Source organism: Budorcas taxicolor, chromosome 11 (assembly GCF_023091745.1).
Source record: "Budorcas taxicolor isolate Tak-1 chromosome 11, Takin1.1, whole genome shotgun sequence".
In the NCBI taxonomy this organism is placed as follows: domain Eukaryota; kingdom Metazoa; phylum Chordata; class Mammalia; order Artiodactyla; family Bovidae; genus Budorcas; species Budorcas taxicolor.
The window spans coordinates 90,447,182-90,463,701 of NC_068920.1; the positions used below are offsets into that span (position 1 = coordinate 90,447,182).

At 42.3% G+C, this 16,520-nt stretch overlaps 1 protein-coding gene across 1 annotated transcript in view; it reads right to left on the reverse strand.

Annotated features, from left to right (window-relative positions):
* LHCGR (luteinizing hormone/choriogonadotropin receptor) overlaps positions 1 to 16,520 on the reverse strand; it is a 59,251-nt gene that overhangs the window by 30,026 nt on the left and 12,705 nt on the right. The window contains exons 2-6 of the mRNA XM_052649278.1: positions 8,376 to 8,447; positions 6,066 to 6,140; positions 3,025 to 3,099; positions 1,039 to 1,113; positions 873 to 950 (exon numbers count right to left, since the gene is read on the reverse strand). Coding sequence (XP_052505238.1) covers positions 873 to 950; positions 1,039 to 1,113; positions 3,025 to 3,099; positions 6,066 to 6,140; positions 8,376 to 8,447 — 375 coding nt within the window. The remainder of the gene's footprint in view (positions 1 to 872; positions 951 to 1,038; positions 1,114 to 3,024; positions 3,100 to 6,065; positions 6,141 to 8,375; positions 8,448 to 16,520) is intronic.

Below are 16,520 nucleotides of genomic sequence, written 5' to 3' on the forward strand. Positions count from 1 at the left end.
GAAGGTGGCTCATGTGAAGAGGGCAGGGATCTAACGGGAAGGAAGTCAGGCAGGTGTACAGTGAAGAGAATAAGTTGGATTATCTTAGCATGATGCCCCTCGAACTTTAATGTGATGTGAATCACTTCGAATCTTATTAAAATGCAGATTCTGAGTCGGTAGGTCTGAGATGAGCCTGAGAATCTGCGTTTCTTACCAGCTCTCAGAAGACACTATAGATGCTTGTCCATGGACCATATGTTTAGTAGCTAGGCCTTAGGAAAGAGCATGGAAGGGATAGGCTTGTGAGCCTGGTAACCTGATGAATGACTACCAGATGAGCAGACATTATTTTCAAGTATGAAAGAATGTAGGGAATGGGCATAGTTGGTGTTCCTTCAGAAACAAAGTAAGCAGGTTCCAAGGAGAAGGTGAAAAATGACTGAGAGAGACAGAGAGAAAGAGAAAGAGCAGGGTCCTTTGATCAGCTACTCTACCTACTTGAAGAATATCCTTCCAACCTCTTCTCAGTTGAAACTTGAAATTTTTGTGCTCTCTTTACCAGGGCAGTCACTCCCCTCCAGGCTGTCTCTTTTTAGCTTCAAAGCAGTCCATCGATGTGGTGAACAATTTCATCAGTTGGAAATTCGGTCACTGTAAATCCTCAGGGCCCATTTGATTAATTTTGAACTTAATGGGTTGGTTGGTTGTCATATGAACAGATGACCTAGCTGCCATCCCACACGACTCCGCTCACCTTTGGCATTTTAGGTCAGAAAGAATGTCAGCAGCGAGTTAGGAACATGATGAAAGACAAGAGAGCACCCACCTCAAGCTAGAAGTGGGAATAGTAGGAGCTGCATGGCAGGGCCTGAATTTGCACATTTACTTACAGCGTTATGGATTCGTTATTCATCCCTTGAAAAGCATTTCCTGGTACAGTGGTTATGTGTAAGTTATCACAAATTTCCCTTGAGGAATGAAATGAGAAATATTTACTTTCTAAATTTTAGCTGCAAATAGGAAACTGTTATGCATAGCAATCAGCCTGGTACTTACAGAATGAAATTAAATTCAGAGGAGAAGATCTTCGTAACATCTGGAAGCTTGCGGATGCCTGTGTTACAGATGCTTCTGTGATTTGGGGCAGGATGGGAATGTGGGCAGAGTGAGTATAGGGGGTTGTTACTAAGGAATAAAGATAAAAACAGTAGAAAGACACTGTGCAGATAACTATTTTCACATTCGATTAAAAAATGTGGAGCTTGGCTTTATCAGTAACACTTCTGGCTGTTGAGGATCAGAATTTAAAAGCCCCTAACACTATGGGGGAAGATGCTCCTTTTAGAGATCTAGGGGATGGGGCCAGACTCTTCGGTCTCTTTCATTGGCATTTGTATTTCCAGCCTGTCTTTTTCCTATTTCCTATTGTATTGCATTCCATTTCCTTTTGCTATTTAGTGTATTCTGTGTTCTTAATGGTTCTAGAAAACATCTCTTAACTTTAGAACAGGTTTTAACTCCAACACTTCAGGAAGATTAATCTCCATGTGAGAAATCATATCCTCATTATTAAAAGTCTCCCTTTATTGAGCTACCTTGCAATTCAGGGAGTTCTTCCCTGTATCTCACTGATCATGGAATATTCTTTTGGTTTTGGAGCTACTCAAGGCTCTTCCTCTTTTCCTCCCACCTTTTACTTAGCCTTCAAAGAGGAGTGAGACTTCAGTGATAGGTTAAATTGAAGGATATTTTATTACACAAGAATGGGACTCCTTGAGAGAAGTCCAGCATCTGGATCTTCCCAGCTGAGTTTTAAATTCATCAGTCATGGACTGTGGACAGCTGAACTGAACTGCCCGGCACTCTGGTGATGAGGAAAAGGAATACAGGTTTCTCTTTTGGCTCTCTCTGGTTCTCTTCCTTACCTGTTACCCCAGATCACATGGAATCCTTGTCCTCTCTGTGACTGGTGAAGGCAGTATGGGCTTGGACTGCAGTGTGTACTGGGTTGGGGGAATATTGTATTTTAGGGGTGAAGATGCTATTTAATAAAAGCAGTGATAACAAGGGTCTGCAGTGGTCAAATGTGGTTTTGGGATTTTCTTATGTTTTTCCAATGTATTTGATATTGCAGATGCTTATGCGTCCTGTAGATCCCTTGGAGGTCTGGAAAAGCAGCACACTTGGGTTAGGAATTGTCATCCAGAGTTAGAGCGGCCAAAGGGGCTATGCTCATGGCCCAGGGCAGGGCTGCTAGAGGTGGTGGACTTTGCGTCCTCTGGGGATTTTATGAAATTTAATTCATCAGGAAGAAGAGAGAATAGACATCTATATCAGAGGGTTAAATGTTCATTTTTTTTTCTCTGTGAATGATTACTTGATATGTGAGAAGATCCAGGGTGACTAATTTATAGATTTGTATCATGTTACAGGGATTCTTGTTTTGCTGGCAAGGTGATAAATCTGCTAGGCTATAGTGGTACTCAACTTATAATGCTAACTAGCGGGCTTAATAAGGTTTAATGGGCAATGGAAAATAATGATTCGGTTTATATGGCACAAGGCCTACCTCAAGGCAATATTTTAAAATTTGCTGAGTGAGTGAATGAACACATGAGGGAAATGAGGTCAGGAATTTTTAACCATGGATGGGGGTCCAATCAGAATTGCCCCTCCCACTTTCACCTATGCCCTGTCTATATCACCACCTCACCTTAGAGATCCTGACTTACCCTTTTCAAAGTGTCCTGACCTCCCTGCTCTATGACCACCATCACTTTGAAAATCATTGCAAGGGGGTGATATCTTTCTTGGATGTTTGGGACAAAGAAAATGTTGGGAACCACTAACATGTATTCAAAAGCACCCAGCATAGTGGTTAATAGGAAATGCTGATTAGCTTTTAATCAGAAAGCTGAAGACAGACATGCAAATACTGCTAAGTATGTGGTTTAAAAATTCTTCCCAACCTTTTAATTGTTTAAGTTTTCATCAGATGCCCATATCCCCTGCCCCTATTGCTTAAAAAGGAAAATTCCTCACAGGTATTTTAACTGAGGGAGATTTGTAAATGCTCCAGCCTCAATGTACACCAGGTTTTTAGTGTTCTGGATCAGTCTGTAAAGAGAAATGGAAAAAGAGGCAGCAGTTTAATAGATGCGCTTTATTTGGACTGCACACGGCCCTGGTCACCAGGGGATGCTGGCTGAGAGTGGCATCAACAAAATCAAGTGACTTTCTTGCACTTGAGGGGTGCTCCTGAGACCCTCGGGATAGAAACGGGATGATGGGAGCCAGTTGGCTACTGCCAGGAAGTTCTGCTTTCAACCCCTTGCTGAGATAAGTGTAAGCATCATAGCTGGGAGTTTGTTCCATTCTCCCTGTTCTCCTTCCTGCCCCCGAGTAACAGCCAACATCCAGGGCTCCTGGCCAGCTAGGTCCTGCCCATGGAACCAGCACACTGGGGGTGATGGGCAATTTCACTCTCAAGAGAAATGAACGAATTCGCTGTTTGCTCTTGGAGACAAACTGGTCATCTTTGTAGTGGCTGGCAGTCACACTGACCAGTTATTCAGATGGGCACTCAGCCTTTGGAATAGCCCAGGGCTGACACTAGGGGCTTGCATTTGGGGGTTTTTACATCCATTCTATGGATAATTAGTTGTGTGATGATGCCAGGCCTTCTAACGTCCCTGAGCTAGTGCTCCCTACTGTAAAATTAGAATAATAATAGCACTTCCTCTGCCTCACAGGTTGGTAGGGAGTGAGTAACATAATAGGTAGAGATAATACACAAGGCAGGGCTTGGCAAAATGTAAAAGTACAGCCACAGTCCTGCAGTGGCGTTATTGCCTTTCTTCCTAGTTCCCCAGTGACTTTGAAAAGCAGCTACATTTACTGAATTTTGTCTACTATGGATTCACTAAAAGGTCAGTAAATGCCTCTGGCTTTTTAAACCCAGGCAACAGCCACTGAAGGAAATGATAATTACTCTTGTTCTGTAGAGAAAATCTAGTGTATTGGTTAGGTGGATGGACTCTGGTGTCAGCTTGGTTTAACAGTCTGGTTTTACTGATTGTATGACCTTGGATGTATCACTTAAAGCTTGATTTCCTCATAGACTGGGTTTTGAACAGTAAATATGTGTGTCTGGTTCACAGTAAGGCCTTCCAGTGTTGACAATAGTGGATGAAATCAGGAGGTTGAATGACTGGTCTCTAATCTCAGAACTGAGAAGTAGCAGAACTTGGAGGCGAACACAGCTTTTCCAACTCCAAGTCTAGTGTGTATTCCACCTTACTGTAGTTTCCCTTCATGGTGCCGATTTCTGTCCTTTACGTCCCTTTGATTCTTTAGAGGTGAGTGACCTTTTGTTGTAATTAACTTTACAACAACTAAGTCAAGCAGTCTTGGGCCATATAAAACATTAGGTAGGTAGGATGGAAAGAACTTCTATTTCTTAAGACTCTTTTGGAATCTGACCACCCATCCATCCATTCATTGAACAAACATTTATTGACTACCTCCATGTGCCAGGCATTGTTCTAGGTGCTGGAGATCCAGCTGTAAACAAGGCAAAGAGAACTGTGGGGAGCTGACATTCTAATCTCAGGGCCTTCTTTCCCTTAGAGCACTTTATTTTTCTTTCTCTATCAATAAATTGATACTTTATCTATCTATAAATTGATACTTTATCTTTATATCTTAAATAAAACTGCTTTACATCATGAGCAGTTTTATTTATCTCAACCTGCTGTGGTTCAACATTGCTTGGGAAGTCTGTTAAAACTGCAGATTTTCAGATTTCCAGGTCCAGGTAGGACTGATAATGGAGATGATGTAACAGAAATGACCTTCCCCTACCCCACTCCCACCATGAAATTCTACTTCACAGCGAAGTCCAGACTATACCTTTTGCACTTAAATACCTGTTATGTTGGATTTCCCTCTGTTTGGTGAATTAGTCTTACTTCCCTGGTTACACTGTTGTCTCTTGGGGGAGATGTAAATTTTACCTCCTCTGTATTCCAGGATCATTTGACCCTTAGTTGGACATGTGTACCCACATACTTATTAATTCCTTATCTTCTCTAGATGATTGCTAATTGGACCATTCATAGGGAGGCCTTGTGGTACAGTGGAAAATGCACAAGCTTTGAAGACATGGGCTGGGGTGAATTCCAGCCCTGGCATTGTCGAAGGTGCCACTTTGGCCAAGTTACCGACCCTTCTGAGCCTCCATTCCTTCCTGTGAACAAAAGGGATAATTACCCCACTTTGCAGGGCAGCTGCAAGGATTAAATGACACAACCTAGAGGAAATAAAGGCTGAGCACAAGTGCTCAAAATATATTTGTTGCTGATATCTTTTCTGCTTTCTTAACTTTGGAAACTCCTCTGCTGATGCAGCTTGTAGACGTTCAGATTTGGGCCAAACTAGGAAGCAGTAAGAAGCCTGGTTTAGGAGTCACATGACCTGATTTCTAGTCTTGTTAACTCTGGCGCTAACTTGCTGTGTGACATCTGAAAACTGAATCAAGCTAGTCTTCTCCCATTCCCCCTTTTCTTGTAAATTGGAAGAAAATGATAATTTGGAAAGGATTATTATTAAGAATCAGTTCAAAAACATCACAACAACAAATTCAACATACACGTCAAACACTTTTACAAGATAGGTTTCTAAGAACCATTGCCTAAGTAAATGAATATGCCCAAATAGTCCCAGTGAACTAATTCATGACCTCTAAGCTCCTTTCTAAATATTCCACCACCTCAAGGACTCCATACCCTTCCTTCCATAAGGTAAGAGCTACTTGGCAGGACTCCACAATGTCAATTTTAATTTCCCACTTTGTGTTGCGATGTTTCAGAGTTTATACAGCTCCCAGGGAGAAGCAGTTGTCACCATGGCAACCTGCAGGACACTGCAGTGACAGAAATTAGTGCCTGCCCAGACCCAGTAATTGCTGTAGTCTTTTCCTCTTGGATTCCTAGCTATGGATGCTTGAATACAAACACTGAGTGGGCTCCAGCCAGCGAGGGTAATAGTGTACAGCAATAAACTATCTGTTAGCTGATGCTTACATTTCAGACAAATTGAGGAGGTTGTCAAAGGCATTAGCTTCTATCTTTTCCAGGGAATCACTCTGAGAGATTTCACTAGGGGAGAGAGAGAAAAGAAAAAGAAGCATGAAATAAATGATTGTTTCGGCATGATAATAAGCGTGTGTGCTTGACCCAACAATGTGGGGGTGGGGGCTCCAGTGTGTCCTTTTAAAAAAGAACAGGGATGCCTTAAGTTGTCCTCACATCATAACGTGCTCACACCTCCCTCTAGGAGCACGAATGGGCACCTGCAACCCAGATGCAGTTGAAATGCAAGTTTCAGTATTTCCTGTTGGTGTGACAGTTTTGCTTATTTATCTATGGACTTAGAGTTACAGATTGTTGGAAGCAGGCATGCCCTCTGGGGAAATCCAGTTGGATTCCCTTGTTTTATAGCTTTGGGCATTAGAACTGAGAGGAGAGGCAAATAGTGCTTAAAAGAAGATTTGGGATCAGGATCAAAATGTCTGGGTTCCCAACTCCATCACTCTAGTGAGGTTTTAATTTAGGTTAGGAGTCCTGGTTTCTTAACTCTTTACCCCTCTCCCCAATCCTGTTCTGAGGCAGCTGCAGAGTGATCAACTCCTGCATGGAGTGTCCTTATTGGGTTGTGACTGTCTATTTGTATTTGACCATTTTCCTCACTCTGTTAGCAAACTAAGGACAGAGACTATGTTCTAGTCACTCCTGAATCCCTAGTGGCTTCATATAGCCTGGCATTTAGGGTATCAATGAATGAATAGATAAGTGAATGAATTGATTTTTTTTAAAAGAGATACAAAAGTAAAGGAACCAACTTTGCCATATATTACCCCCAAGCATGTGGGTGATGTCAGTGTTACCCTAAAATCCCCATATAAGCTACCATTTGCTGCCAGCTGAGAAAAAAGTCTCAAATTCTAAGGTTAACATTCACTGAAGGTTTCAGACTTGATGAGCTTTAGCCCACAGGAAGGCTGAGTCTAAGGCAGTTAAGGTCTTTTATGAACAACATAGTAGTGGGTAGTTCTAGGCTGATTCATCTTATTCCTACCTAATAGTTTTGCCTATTTAACTGTGGCTGCTTTTCTCACTCGGAGAAGGCGATGGCACCCCACTCCAGTACTCTTGCCTGGAAAATCCCATGGACGGAGGAGCCTGGTAGGCTGCAGTCCATGGGGTCGCAAAGAGTCGGACATGACTGAGCGACTTCACTTTCACGTTTCACTTTCATGCATTGGAGAAGGACATGGCAACCCACTCCAGTGTTCTTGCCTGGAGAACCCCAGGGACGGGGAGCCTGGTGGGCTGCCATCTATGGGGTTGCACAGAGTCGGACACGAGAAGCGACTTAGCAGCAGCAGCAGCTTATCTCACTAGGAGGTCTTAAGGCATTCAAAGTTTTCAAAACTTAACATTTAAAATTCTTGAGAGCAGAAGAGTAAAGGTTAGCCTCAGGCAAACTGACATTTCTATAACCTGCAATGAATTTCCTATAATATGCACTAATTCTTAACGAATTATTTTTAATGTTCCTATTGCTTGCTAATACCCTAAAGAGCAGTCAGAGCTTCCCCACAGAACCAGGACTGATGATGTAGCATCTTCAGAGACGCAGATCTGTTTTCAAAGCCCTGAAAATCGTTAAGATGCTTTCTGTAAGCATCTAAACGGCCTCTGAGGCCCTGTGACTCAGACTGACATTAAGGAGGGTGCTGGAATACTGGACTCTATACTGTCTTTCCATATGTGGGCTTTTGTGTCCTAGAAGCTGACCCAGGAACATAGGATTGAAGTTACACATTGCACGGAGAGCACACTGCATTATCAGGCTGCTTTACATGTTTGATAAATGCCTTTTATCTATATAGATACAAATGCTGTATTTGTCATGCACTTATTATTTAGATACAAAGATAATCTTCTGATGCACAATAAACTTTCAACACATTTTCTTCTATGCAGGTGTTATCTAAAAATGTGACATGAGGGAGCAGCTGCTCTAGCAGAGGGAGACTTTTATGATTGGAATCTATCTTTTTTTTTCTACTGGAGTAGTTTATCATCACCTATCAAAATGCATTCAGTTTGTTGAGACAAGGTTAATTATCTGAATTTTAATGACTCTTGAAAATCATCCCTTTTCTTCAAAGGTCCCTGGATATTATTTGTACTTTAAAGATAAAAATACTAGGGTTTCCTAAACACAGTTTCTCTCCTAGAAAAATTACTACTTTTCAACTGTGTGTTCTCTGAGAAAAAATTTTATTTCAATTATAAATGTCTTTTGATATGCAGTATCTTACTTACATTTTTATGACCTCATTAAGTCCTCTGAAAGCTTGAGATGGGATTACTTTGATAGGGAGATAGGTGAGTGATCTAGAAAAGAAAAAAGGAAAGCCAAGAGTTTAAGATTTAAGATTCGGTGCCTTTTAAGTTCATGAATGAAATGTGTGTGTATGTCTGTGACCGCAGAGTTCCCAATAGCTAGATTCAGGTTGGAAATTCTAACTTCTATCAGTAAAGAAATGTGCCTTGGCTAATTCTTGGTCTTTATCAAAAAGTGTGTAATTTCGTGGTTAAGACAGCGAACCTTGGGATCAGACGCACCCAGAGTCAAATCTCTGCTCTTCTACTACCTGGCTACAGGACCCTAAGCATATTATTTAGATCCTCTATTTCAGGTCCTTTGTCTATAAAATTGAAATAATAATTCCGATTTCACAGGGTCATTGTGAAAATTAATCAAGATAACCTGTATAAAGAATCGGGCTTGGTACCAAGTAAACAGTTAACACATAGTTTTAGAGTGGACATATAGGCTTGCTGGGAGGATAGAAAAGAAGCTGTCTTCCTATAAATTTTATTTTATTTTATTTATTTATTTAAAAAATTTTTATTTTTACTTTATTTTACAATACTGTATTGGTTTTGCCATACATATTAGCGTTTGCTGGGTTTATTTTTCCCCATCCTTTTAATTTTAACCTATGTCATTATTTTAAGATTTCTTGTTGGCCTCATTATATGCTGTCAACAAGAAATCTTAAAATAATGACATAGGTTAAAATTAAAAGGATGGGGAAAAATAAACCCAGCAAACACTAATAATAAAAAAAAAAAAAGAAAAGAAGCTGTCTTGGGTAGAGTGGAGAAATGGATGGTGAAAACACAATTGAAAACCAGGCAGGTAGGAGAAGGGAAGATTCACTAACAGCATGCTCCTATTTTGCTCTATACCATCTTCCCCAGGCAGCCTATTTTAATATTATCTCAACCAGACCACTTTGCTTCTATGGTTAATCAAATGCCACTTTGATTTAATGCCATTTAATCTCATGCCATTTAATCTCATACCATTTGAGGGAAACATCTAAAGAGACTCCTTCAGGCTCTTACTTATATCCAGAAGAACAATCGGAGTGTTCTTGAATTGAGATTAAAGTTACGCGTTACAAAAAATTGAGAAAAGAGTGACCTCTCAGCAAGAGCAAAACCAGAACAGGACAACATACGAGTGATAAAGGAACCTAGGTTAAGATAACTCAGGAGAAAGCATCTGCAAGGCAGAGATGAAGGCATTTATCAAGCATCTACACTGATTTAAGGATTTGGCCCAGGGACTGGAAGAGAGGAGGGGAGTGGACCAGGACATTTCAGGAGGGAAGTGAATATTACGAATGTGGAGAACAGAAGTGGGAGATGCTGCCTTGCTTTTCTGTGTATGCAGCAGAGACTGGCTTCCCTGCTGGGAGAGAGCACCTCCTCCATGACGAGCAGATAAGAATCAGTGAGATGTCTTACAGTTCCAGAAAGGACTTGCTCCTGGGACTTGTAACGTGTTGTGTAAACTATGCACACCCACCTCTAACCTTATTTTATCCACTTAACAATGGTGTGGGGTGGGTATTTCCCTTCAATAGCAGAAGAAACTTGATCCCAAGAAAAGAAGTAACCTGGACCGGGTGACATGAGCAAGCTGACAGAGTCCAGACGTCCTTTCCACTGTGCGATACTGGGCTGAAGTAGACGGCTCCCAACCCACCCACTCCCTCTTCTTTTTTCCCAACTTTACTGAGGGATAGTTGACAAATATAACTGTATATATTTAAAGGGTACAACATGATAATTAGACATATACAAATTAGAAATATACATACATTGTGGAATGATTACCAATATCAAGGTAATGAACACATCCTGTCACCTCAACACATCCTGTCACACCTCAGTTAACATGTATGTGTGAGTGTGTGTGTGGTAAGAGTATTCAGCTCAGCAAATTTTCAAATACACAATAGCCACCTATTCTTTTTTAAATTAATTAATTTATTTTAATTGGAGGCTAATTACTTTAAAATATTGTAGGGGTTTTTGCCATACACTGACATGAATCAGCCATGGGTGTACATGTGCTCTCCATCCTGAACCCCCCTCCCACATCCTTCCCCATCCCATCCCTCAGGGTCATCCCAGTGCACCAGCCCTGAGCACCCTGTCTCATGCATGGAACCTGGACTGGCGATCTGTTTCACATATGATAATAATGTTTCAATGCCATTCTCTCAAATCATCCCACCCTTGCCTTCTCCCACAGAGTTCAAAAGACTGTTCTTTACATCTGTGTCTCTTTTGAATAGCCACCTATTCTTAACTATAGCCACCTTGTGGTACATTAGATCCTCAGAACCTATTCTTATAACTGAATGTTTGTATCCTTTGACTTGTATCTCTTCATTTTCCCTTGCCCCCAGTCACTGGTGACCACCATTTCTATTTTCTGTTTCTATGAAATTGTTTTTTTCCCCCTAGATTTCAGAGAGAAATGATACCATGTAGCATTTGTCTTTCTCTAGCTTATTTCACTTAGAATAATGCTTTCCAGTTTCATCCATGTTGCTGCAAATGGCAAATTTCCTTCTTGTTATGTCTGAAAAATATTCTGTTGTATATATATATATATATACACACAAGGTATATATATATATATATATACATATATACACACACACACACACCATATTTTCTCTGTCCATTCATCTGTCAAATGACTTTAGGTTATTCCCATATCTTGGCTACTATGAATAATGCTGCCATGAATATGGGATGCAGATGTCTCCGAGAGTAGTGATTTCATTTCCTTCAGATGTATGCCAGGTAACTCACTCTTTCTCATTGAGCACAGTGAAAGGACAGGCACTGGACCCTCGCTCCTCTTGAGAAGAAGCATGTTACACTCTTGCTATTCCTCCTGCAAAGCAGCTTACCAGTAATTCCTCTCCAGGAGCTAATGCAAAGAAATTTCATTGCAGAAAAACACTTTCACTCAACAATCTCTTAGAGGTGTTACAACCTAAACTTGGTCCTCTAATTTTATTCCTGAAGACAGTCCCACCAAGCATATCCTTCAGTACCCAAACTTAGTTAACAGAACATCTGAGAAGAACAGAGACAGGACAGGGAGAACTCTTATGATGGCATGTTTGCTTCCTATATTTCTTCTGGAATCATGTCTGCTTGGCTTACTGATTAAAAACACAGTTTTATTGCTCTCTGCACTGCCAAGTCAATAAATTTCCAGAAGAGAAAGCTGTATTCTACTGTACCCCATGCAACATCAATAAAACTGACAGCCAAATTCTGATTCCAGAATCTTTATTGCTGGGGATAATGCAGTGCAGAACATATTTTGGAGAGTGTTTACATAAAAGCTTCAACTGAACCCTTCGGAGCTGTTTATTCATGCAAATGCAGCTCAGAAGCTGAAGCCTCTTAGCAGGCAGCCTTCTCCTCCGAAAGGGAGCATGTGTGGCTCCCAGGAGAGCAGTTTGGCTCAGAGCTGACCCAGGGAGGACACCTGAGTGTTTGATTGATGGGGGGATGAGGGATAAGGAGCAAGGGTTGGACAGAAGTGCGAGAAGCTGTAGATCATTACTGGCTGCTCCCGGTGACTGGGCAACAGCCCGGGTGCAAGATGAAATTTTGTAGAGTTGATGTTGATGCTGCAGAGCGGGAAAGGCTAGTGATGAGAATGAAAACAAGAGTGCTTTCCGTAAAGGAGACACCAAGTGAACAGCAGGCAGGTGGCTGGCCCCAGAAAAGAGGCCTGGGGGTCAGAGGATGGAGAGAGAGAAGGGGTGAGACAGGTGCACCAAGCTTTTCACAGCAGAAGTATTGGCATGAAGTGATATGGGGAAGGTGGGCCTATGAATCCCAAACTGTTTCCCCCACTGACACATTTTTATTTTAGTGACAGAATGTATTCCTTTCTGATTCATCTTCCAAGGGCAGCAGTTCTGAAGCATTCACGTGTCTGTCTCCTGTATTTAAATGTTTGTTCATGTGGCCCATGATTTGTTAATAACCATCTCAAGGTACTCCCTTTGGAGGTGATCCTTTTCCTGTATGATGCTTCTGTGATTCTACCCATGAAGCCAGAAGCTCTTAGCAATGTGAACAATTGTCCCAATAACGCTGCAGTTCTACTCCTGTATACATCCCAGAGAAGTTCTCACACTGATACGTAAGGAAACCTGCACAAAGATTTTCTTCATAGCATCAAGGATGTGGAATGCAACCTGAGTGTCTCCTCCTGAGTGAAGGAATGGTGAAATGTGCACACCTACCTAATGGGTCAGCAGGTAGGAGCAAGAGTGTAAAGGTACATGGAGCAGCGTGTATGCGTCTTAGAATCATGGTATTAAGAGAAATGCCTAAGAAATTAATGATATATATGCACAATACCACTTGCAGAATTAAAATACACGCGTACCAGACATTATAAAACATGTGAACATACATCAGGATGGCTGCCTATGGTGCACCTTAGTACCTGGAACTATGCTCCCCCTGTACTGGTACTTATTTTGGCCTTGATTCCTTATCCTGTACCCTGCCTGGTCTCCCCAAAGTCCATCCAGAAGGAAAGCCTCTGACCTTCCATTCTGCCAATCACCAGATCTTGAGCCCTGTATTTCTGCCTCTCGGAAGACACTGCTGACCTGGATAGGTTCCTAGGTGCTATCTGGTTCAGCTCAGTTCAGTCACTCAGTCGTGTCTGACTCTGCAACCCCATGGACTGCAGCATGCCAAGCTTCCCTGTCCATCACCAACTCCCAGAGCTTGCTCAAACTCATGTCCATCGAGTTGGTGATGCCATCCAACCATCTCATCCTCTGCTATCTGGTTAGGATCACTATAATATCTCTCACTGCTGGGTTCTCACTTGCAAACTGGGTCCCATGGCGTCGATGCTGACCCTGTGCTGGGGCCACACAGTGCAGCTGAGTTAATTCCTCTAGTGGATGCTGTGGTAGGCTGCCACAGTCTTCTTTTAGGACTGAGATACTCTTTGGGAAGCGATAAAGAATCCACCTGCAATGCAGGAGACATGGAGACATGGGTTCTATCCCTTGGTCAGGAAGACCCCTTGGAGAAGGAAACGGTGATCCACTCCTGTATTCTTGCCTGGAAAATCCCACGGACAGAGCCTGGCGGACTTCAGTTCATGGGGTTGAAAAGAGTTGGACGTGACTGAGTGACTGAGCACAGCACCCATTCCTCCAGCTATTGGGAGAGTCGGCAACTGAAGTTCTCAGCTGAGTTGCCCTCCTGGAATTCCTGTCAGCCTTAGATTGCCACTTCCCTCAATATTAGGTCTTCTTTCCTGTGTATCCTGCATCCAGTGACTGGTCATGCCCATGCTTAGTTGTACCTGACTCTTTGCAACCCCATGGACTATATAGCCTGGCAGGCTTCTCTGTCCATGGGATTTTTCAGGCAAGAATACTGGAGCGGGTGCCATTTCCTCCTCCAGGGGATCTTCCCGACCCAGGGATCAAACCTGCATCTCCTGCATTTGCAGGAAGAATCTTTACCTGCTGAGCCGTTGGGGAAGCCTGGATGCATAGACTAAAGGTCCAGCCCTTTGGTCTTGCCTAATGTGGAACTGCTCACGAGAGCCATCCTGCTTTCAGACTTCCATCAACTCTTTCACCTGGGCCCCGAATCAATGCCCTTCCTAGCCAGCCCCAATTGTCAAGGCACCAGCTTACCTTCTGTCAGAGCCCAACAGATACACAAATAGCATTCAAATGAACCTAATCCCCTTCAAGAAGATGCTGCCACGTTATCAGGTCCTCATTAATTGTTCCTAATGTCTCTTTGAGGGCCCAAGGATGGGGCTTGGTCCCCTCTTATTTTTTTTTTCTTCTAAGTTTAATAATACAGATGACCTTGGAAGAAGCCAGTTTGTCCAGCTCACTGGTTTGTTAATGAACCTTCAACATAATGTTAGCAGGAGAGTTTCAGAATCAGGAGTTTCTTTTTCCCCCTTTAAAGAAGCCCAAGATTTAGAAATCCTTGCTTATAAAAACCTGTCCATTGGGAGACATTTGCATTATTAAAGAGTTCTTTGTTCTACAGGAGGATCTGATGAAAGGTTCCTTTAAATAGCAAACTCCCTAGGTGAATGAAAAATACGGTTTTACTGACACACTCTCCTTTTAAAGATAGGTATTGCCTCAAACCAATTACAACTGTAGGTTCCCCCACTTCCCCCCATGTTTTAAGAGCTTGGAGTGCACAGATGCTTTCCAGGGTGGGACCACCTGCTGAAGCCCACAGGCTGAGCAGGACCAGAGGAAGACAAGAGCCAGGAAAGAAATCCCATGCTAATCTGGAGTCCTCAAAGCCTGGATGGGGTCTTGTTCACCTTGTTGGAGCCTTCACCTCTTTTGCTCAGAATGGCAAATATGAAATGTTTTTATTCACTTCCCTTTAATCGTTCAGAAAAGCCATCTGTATTACCGATTTAAGAAAGCTACGGACATCTAGCCATCTTGCATAGCTACACACCCTGAATTTTAAAACACTGAAAAATCAGAGGAAGAGAAAAAGACATAAACCAGGGATGGTCAAAGATATGTTTGCAAATGAACTCAGAAATGGGAGCATTAAACACTGGCTTGTTCAACTTTAAAAGAATGTTAATGTTTTTGTATTTATTACATAAGACCTCGTTCTACATTGAACAGAGACTTGAGAATTCCTGTGTTCTTTTCAAAGTCAGTCATTATAATAAACTTGCTTTCATCTTGGAATGAAATAAAAATGGCTTTTCCCTTCACAAATGATTTTAAACCTTTATGCTTTCAAATGCATTGATCTATTTGGTAACTTCATTACTTAGTATATCTTCCTTTATTGGCCTCTTGTCTTTAGCATTTACCTGGAGGAAACTGAGATGTAAATGTTAACTGAAATATGAAGTCAGTATAGATGGACATCCAATATTTTAAAGTTTTATATCAGAAAATTTTGGAATACACTTTTAAGCACTTCCTGCATTAGATTCAGTGAATCAGAATAAACAGGATTGCTTGCAAGTGGTTTGGTCCAACCCCTCACTTTAGATGAAGAATCTTAAGCGAGGAAAAGTGAAATGACTTCCCTGAAACCGAAGGGCAGTTCAGCAGCAGATCTGGACCAGAACATAGGTTACTTTGTTCCTGGTCCAGTGCTATGTCCTGCATTAGTCAAATCACAACAGTCCTGTTCCTTAGGGGTGTGTTGATACACCCCACTACACAGTCCTCTGATTCTTCTGCAAAAACCTTGCTTCTGTTAGAGCCACCAGCTTCTTGAGGGTGTGTGCTCACAGTCTTTAACTTCAAAGGGTAAGTCATTCAGTCATGTCCGACTCTTGGCGACCCCATGGATGGTAGCCCACTAGACACCTCTGTCCATGGAGTTCTCTAGGCAAGAATACTGGAGTGGATAGCCATTCTCTTCTCCAGGGGATGGTCCCAACCCAGGGATCGAGCCCAGGTCTCCTGCACTGCAGGCAGGTCTTTACCAGCTGAGCCACCAGGGAAGCCCCCTAACCTCCTATTCTCCCGTGAAGCTTTTAGGGCCTACCAGGTGCTCTTTCTTCCTCTCCCCCGTCCTCCTCAGCACTAATGACCACATTAAGAATAGTGTCTCTTTTTCTGCACTGTTCTTTGAGAATTCATCAGGTGTTTTGTATGGATGTCTCCTCTGTTCACCACTGAATTCCCAGTGTCGGCTGGATTCTACCTTCAGAACATGAAGGCAGAATCCAGCTTCACGGCCCCTTTATTCTTTCCCCACTGTCATTCTCCTTGGCCATTCTTCACCTTGACTGCTCCATAGTCCACATACTGAGTTCTCTTCACTCCATCCTGAGTTTCCTCTGCCCAGTATGGCCTTTCCTGATAACTCCCACCACATCACCCTAATGCTCAGATTCTTCTGTCCCTCCTCTTGACCCGTCTACTTTTATACAAATGTCTCCGCCTTGCATTCAAGGCCCCTGAAACAAAGGCTGAAGCTTCATTTGCCAGTCCTATCACCCACATTCCCCTCATATAACCAATACACTAAACTTGTACTGTCCAAAGATGCAGCCACCAGCCACATATGGGTATGGAG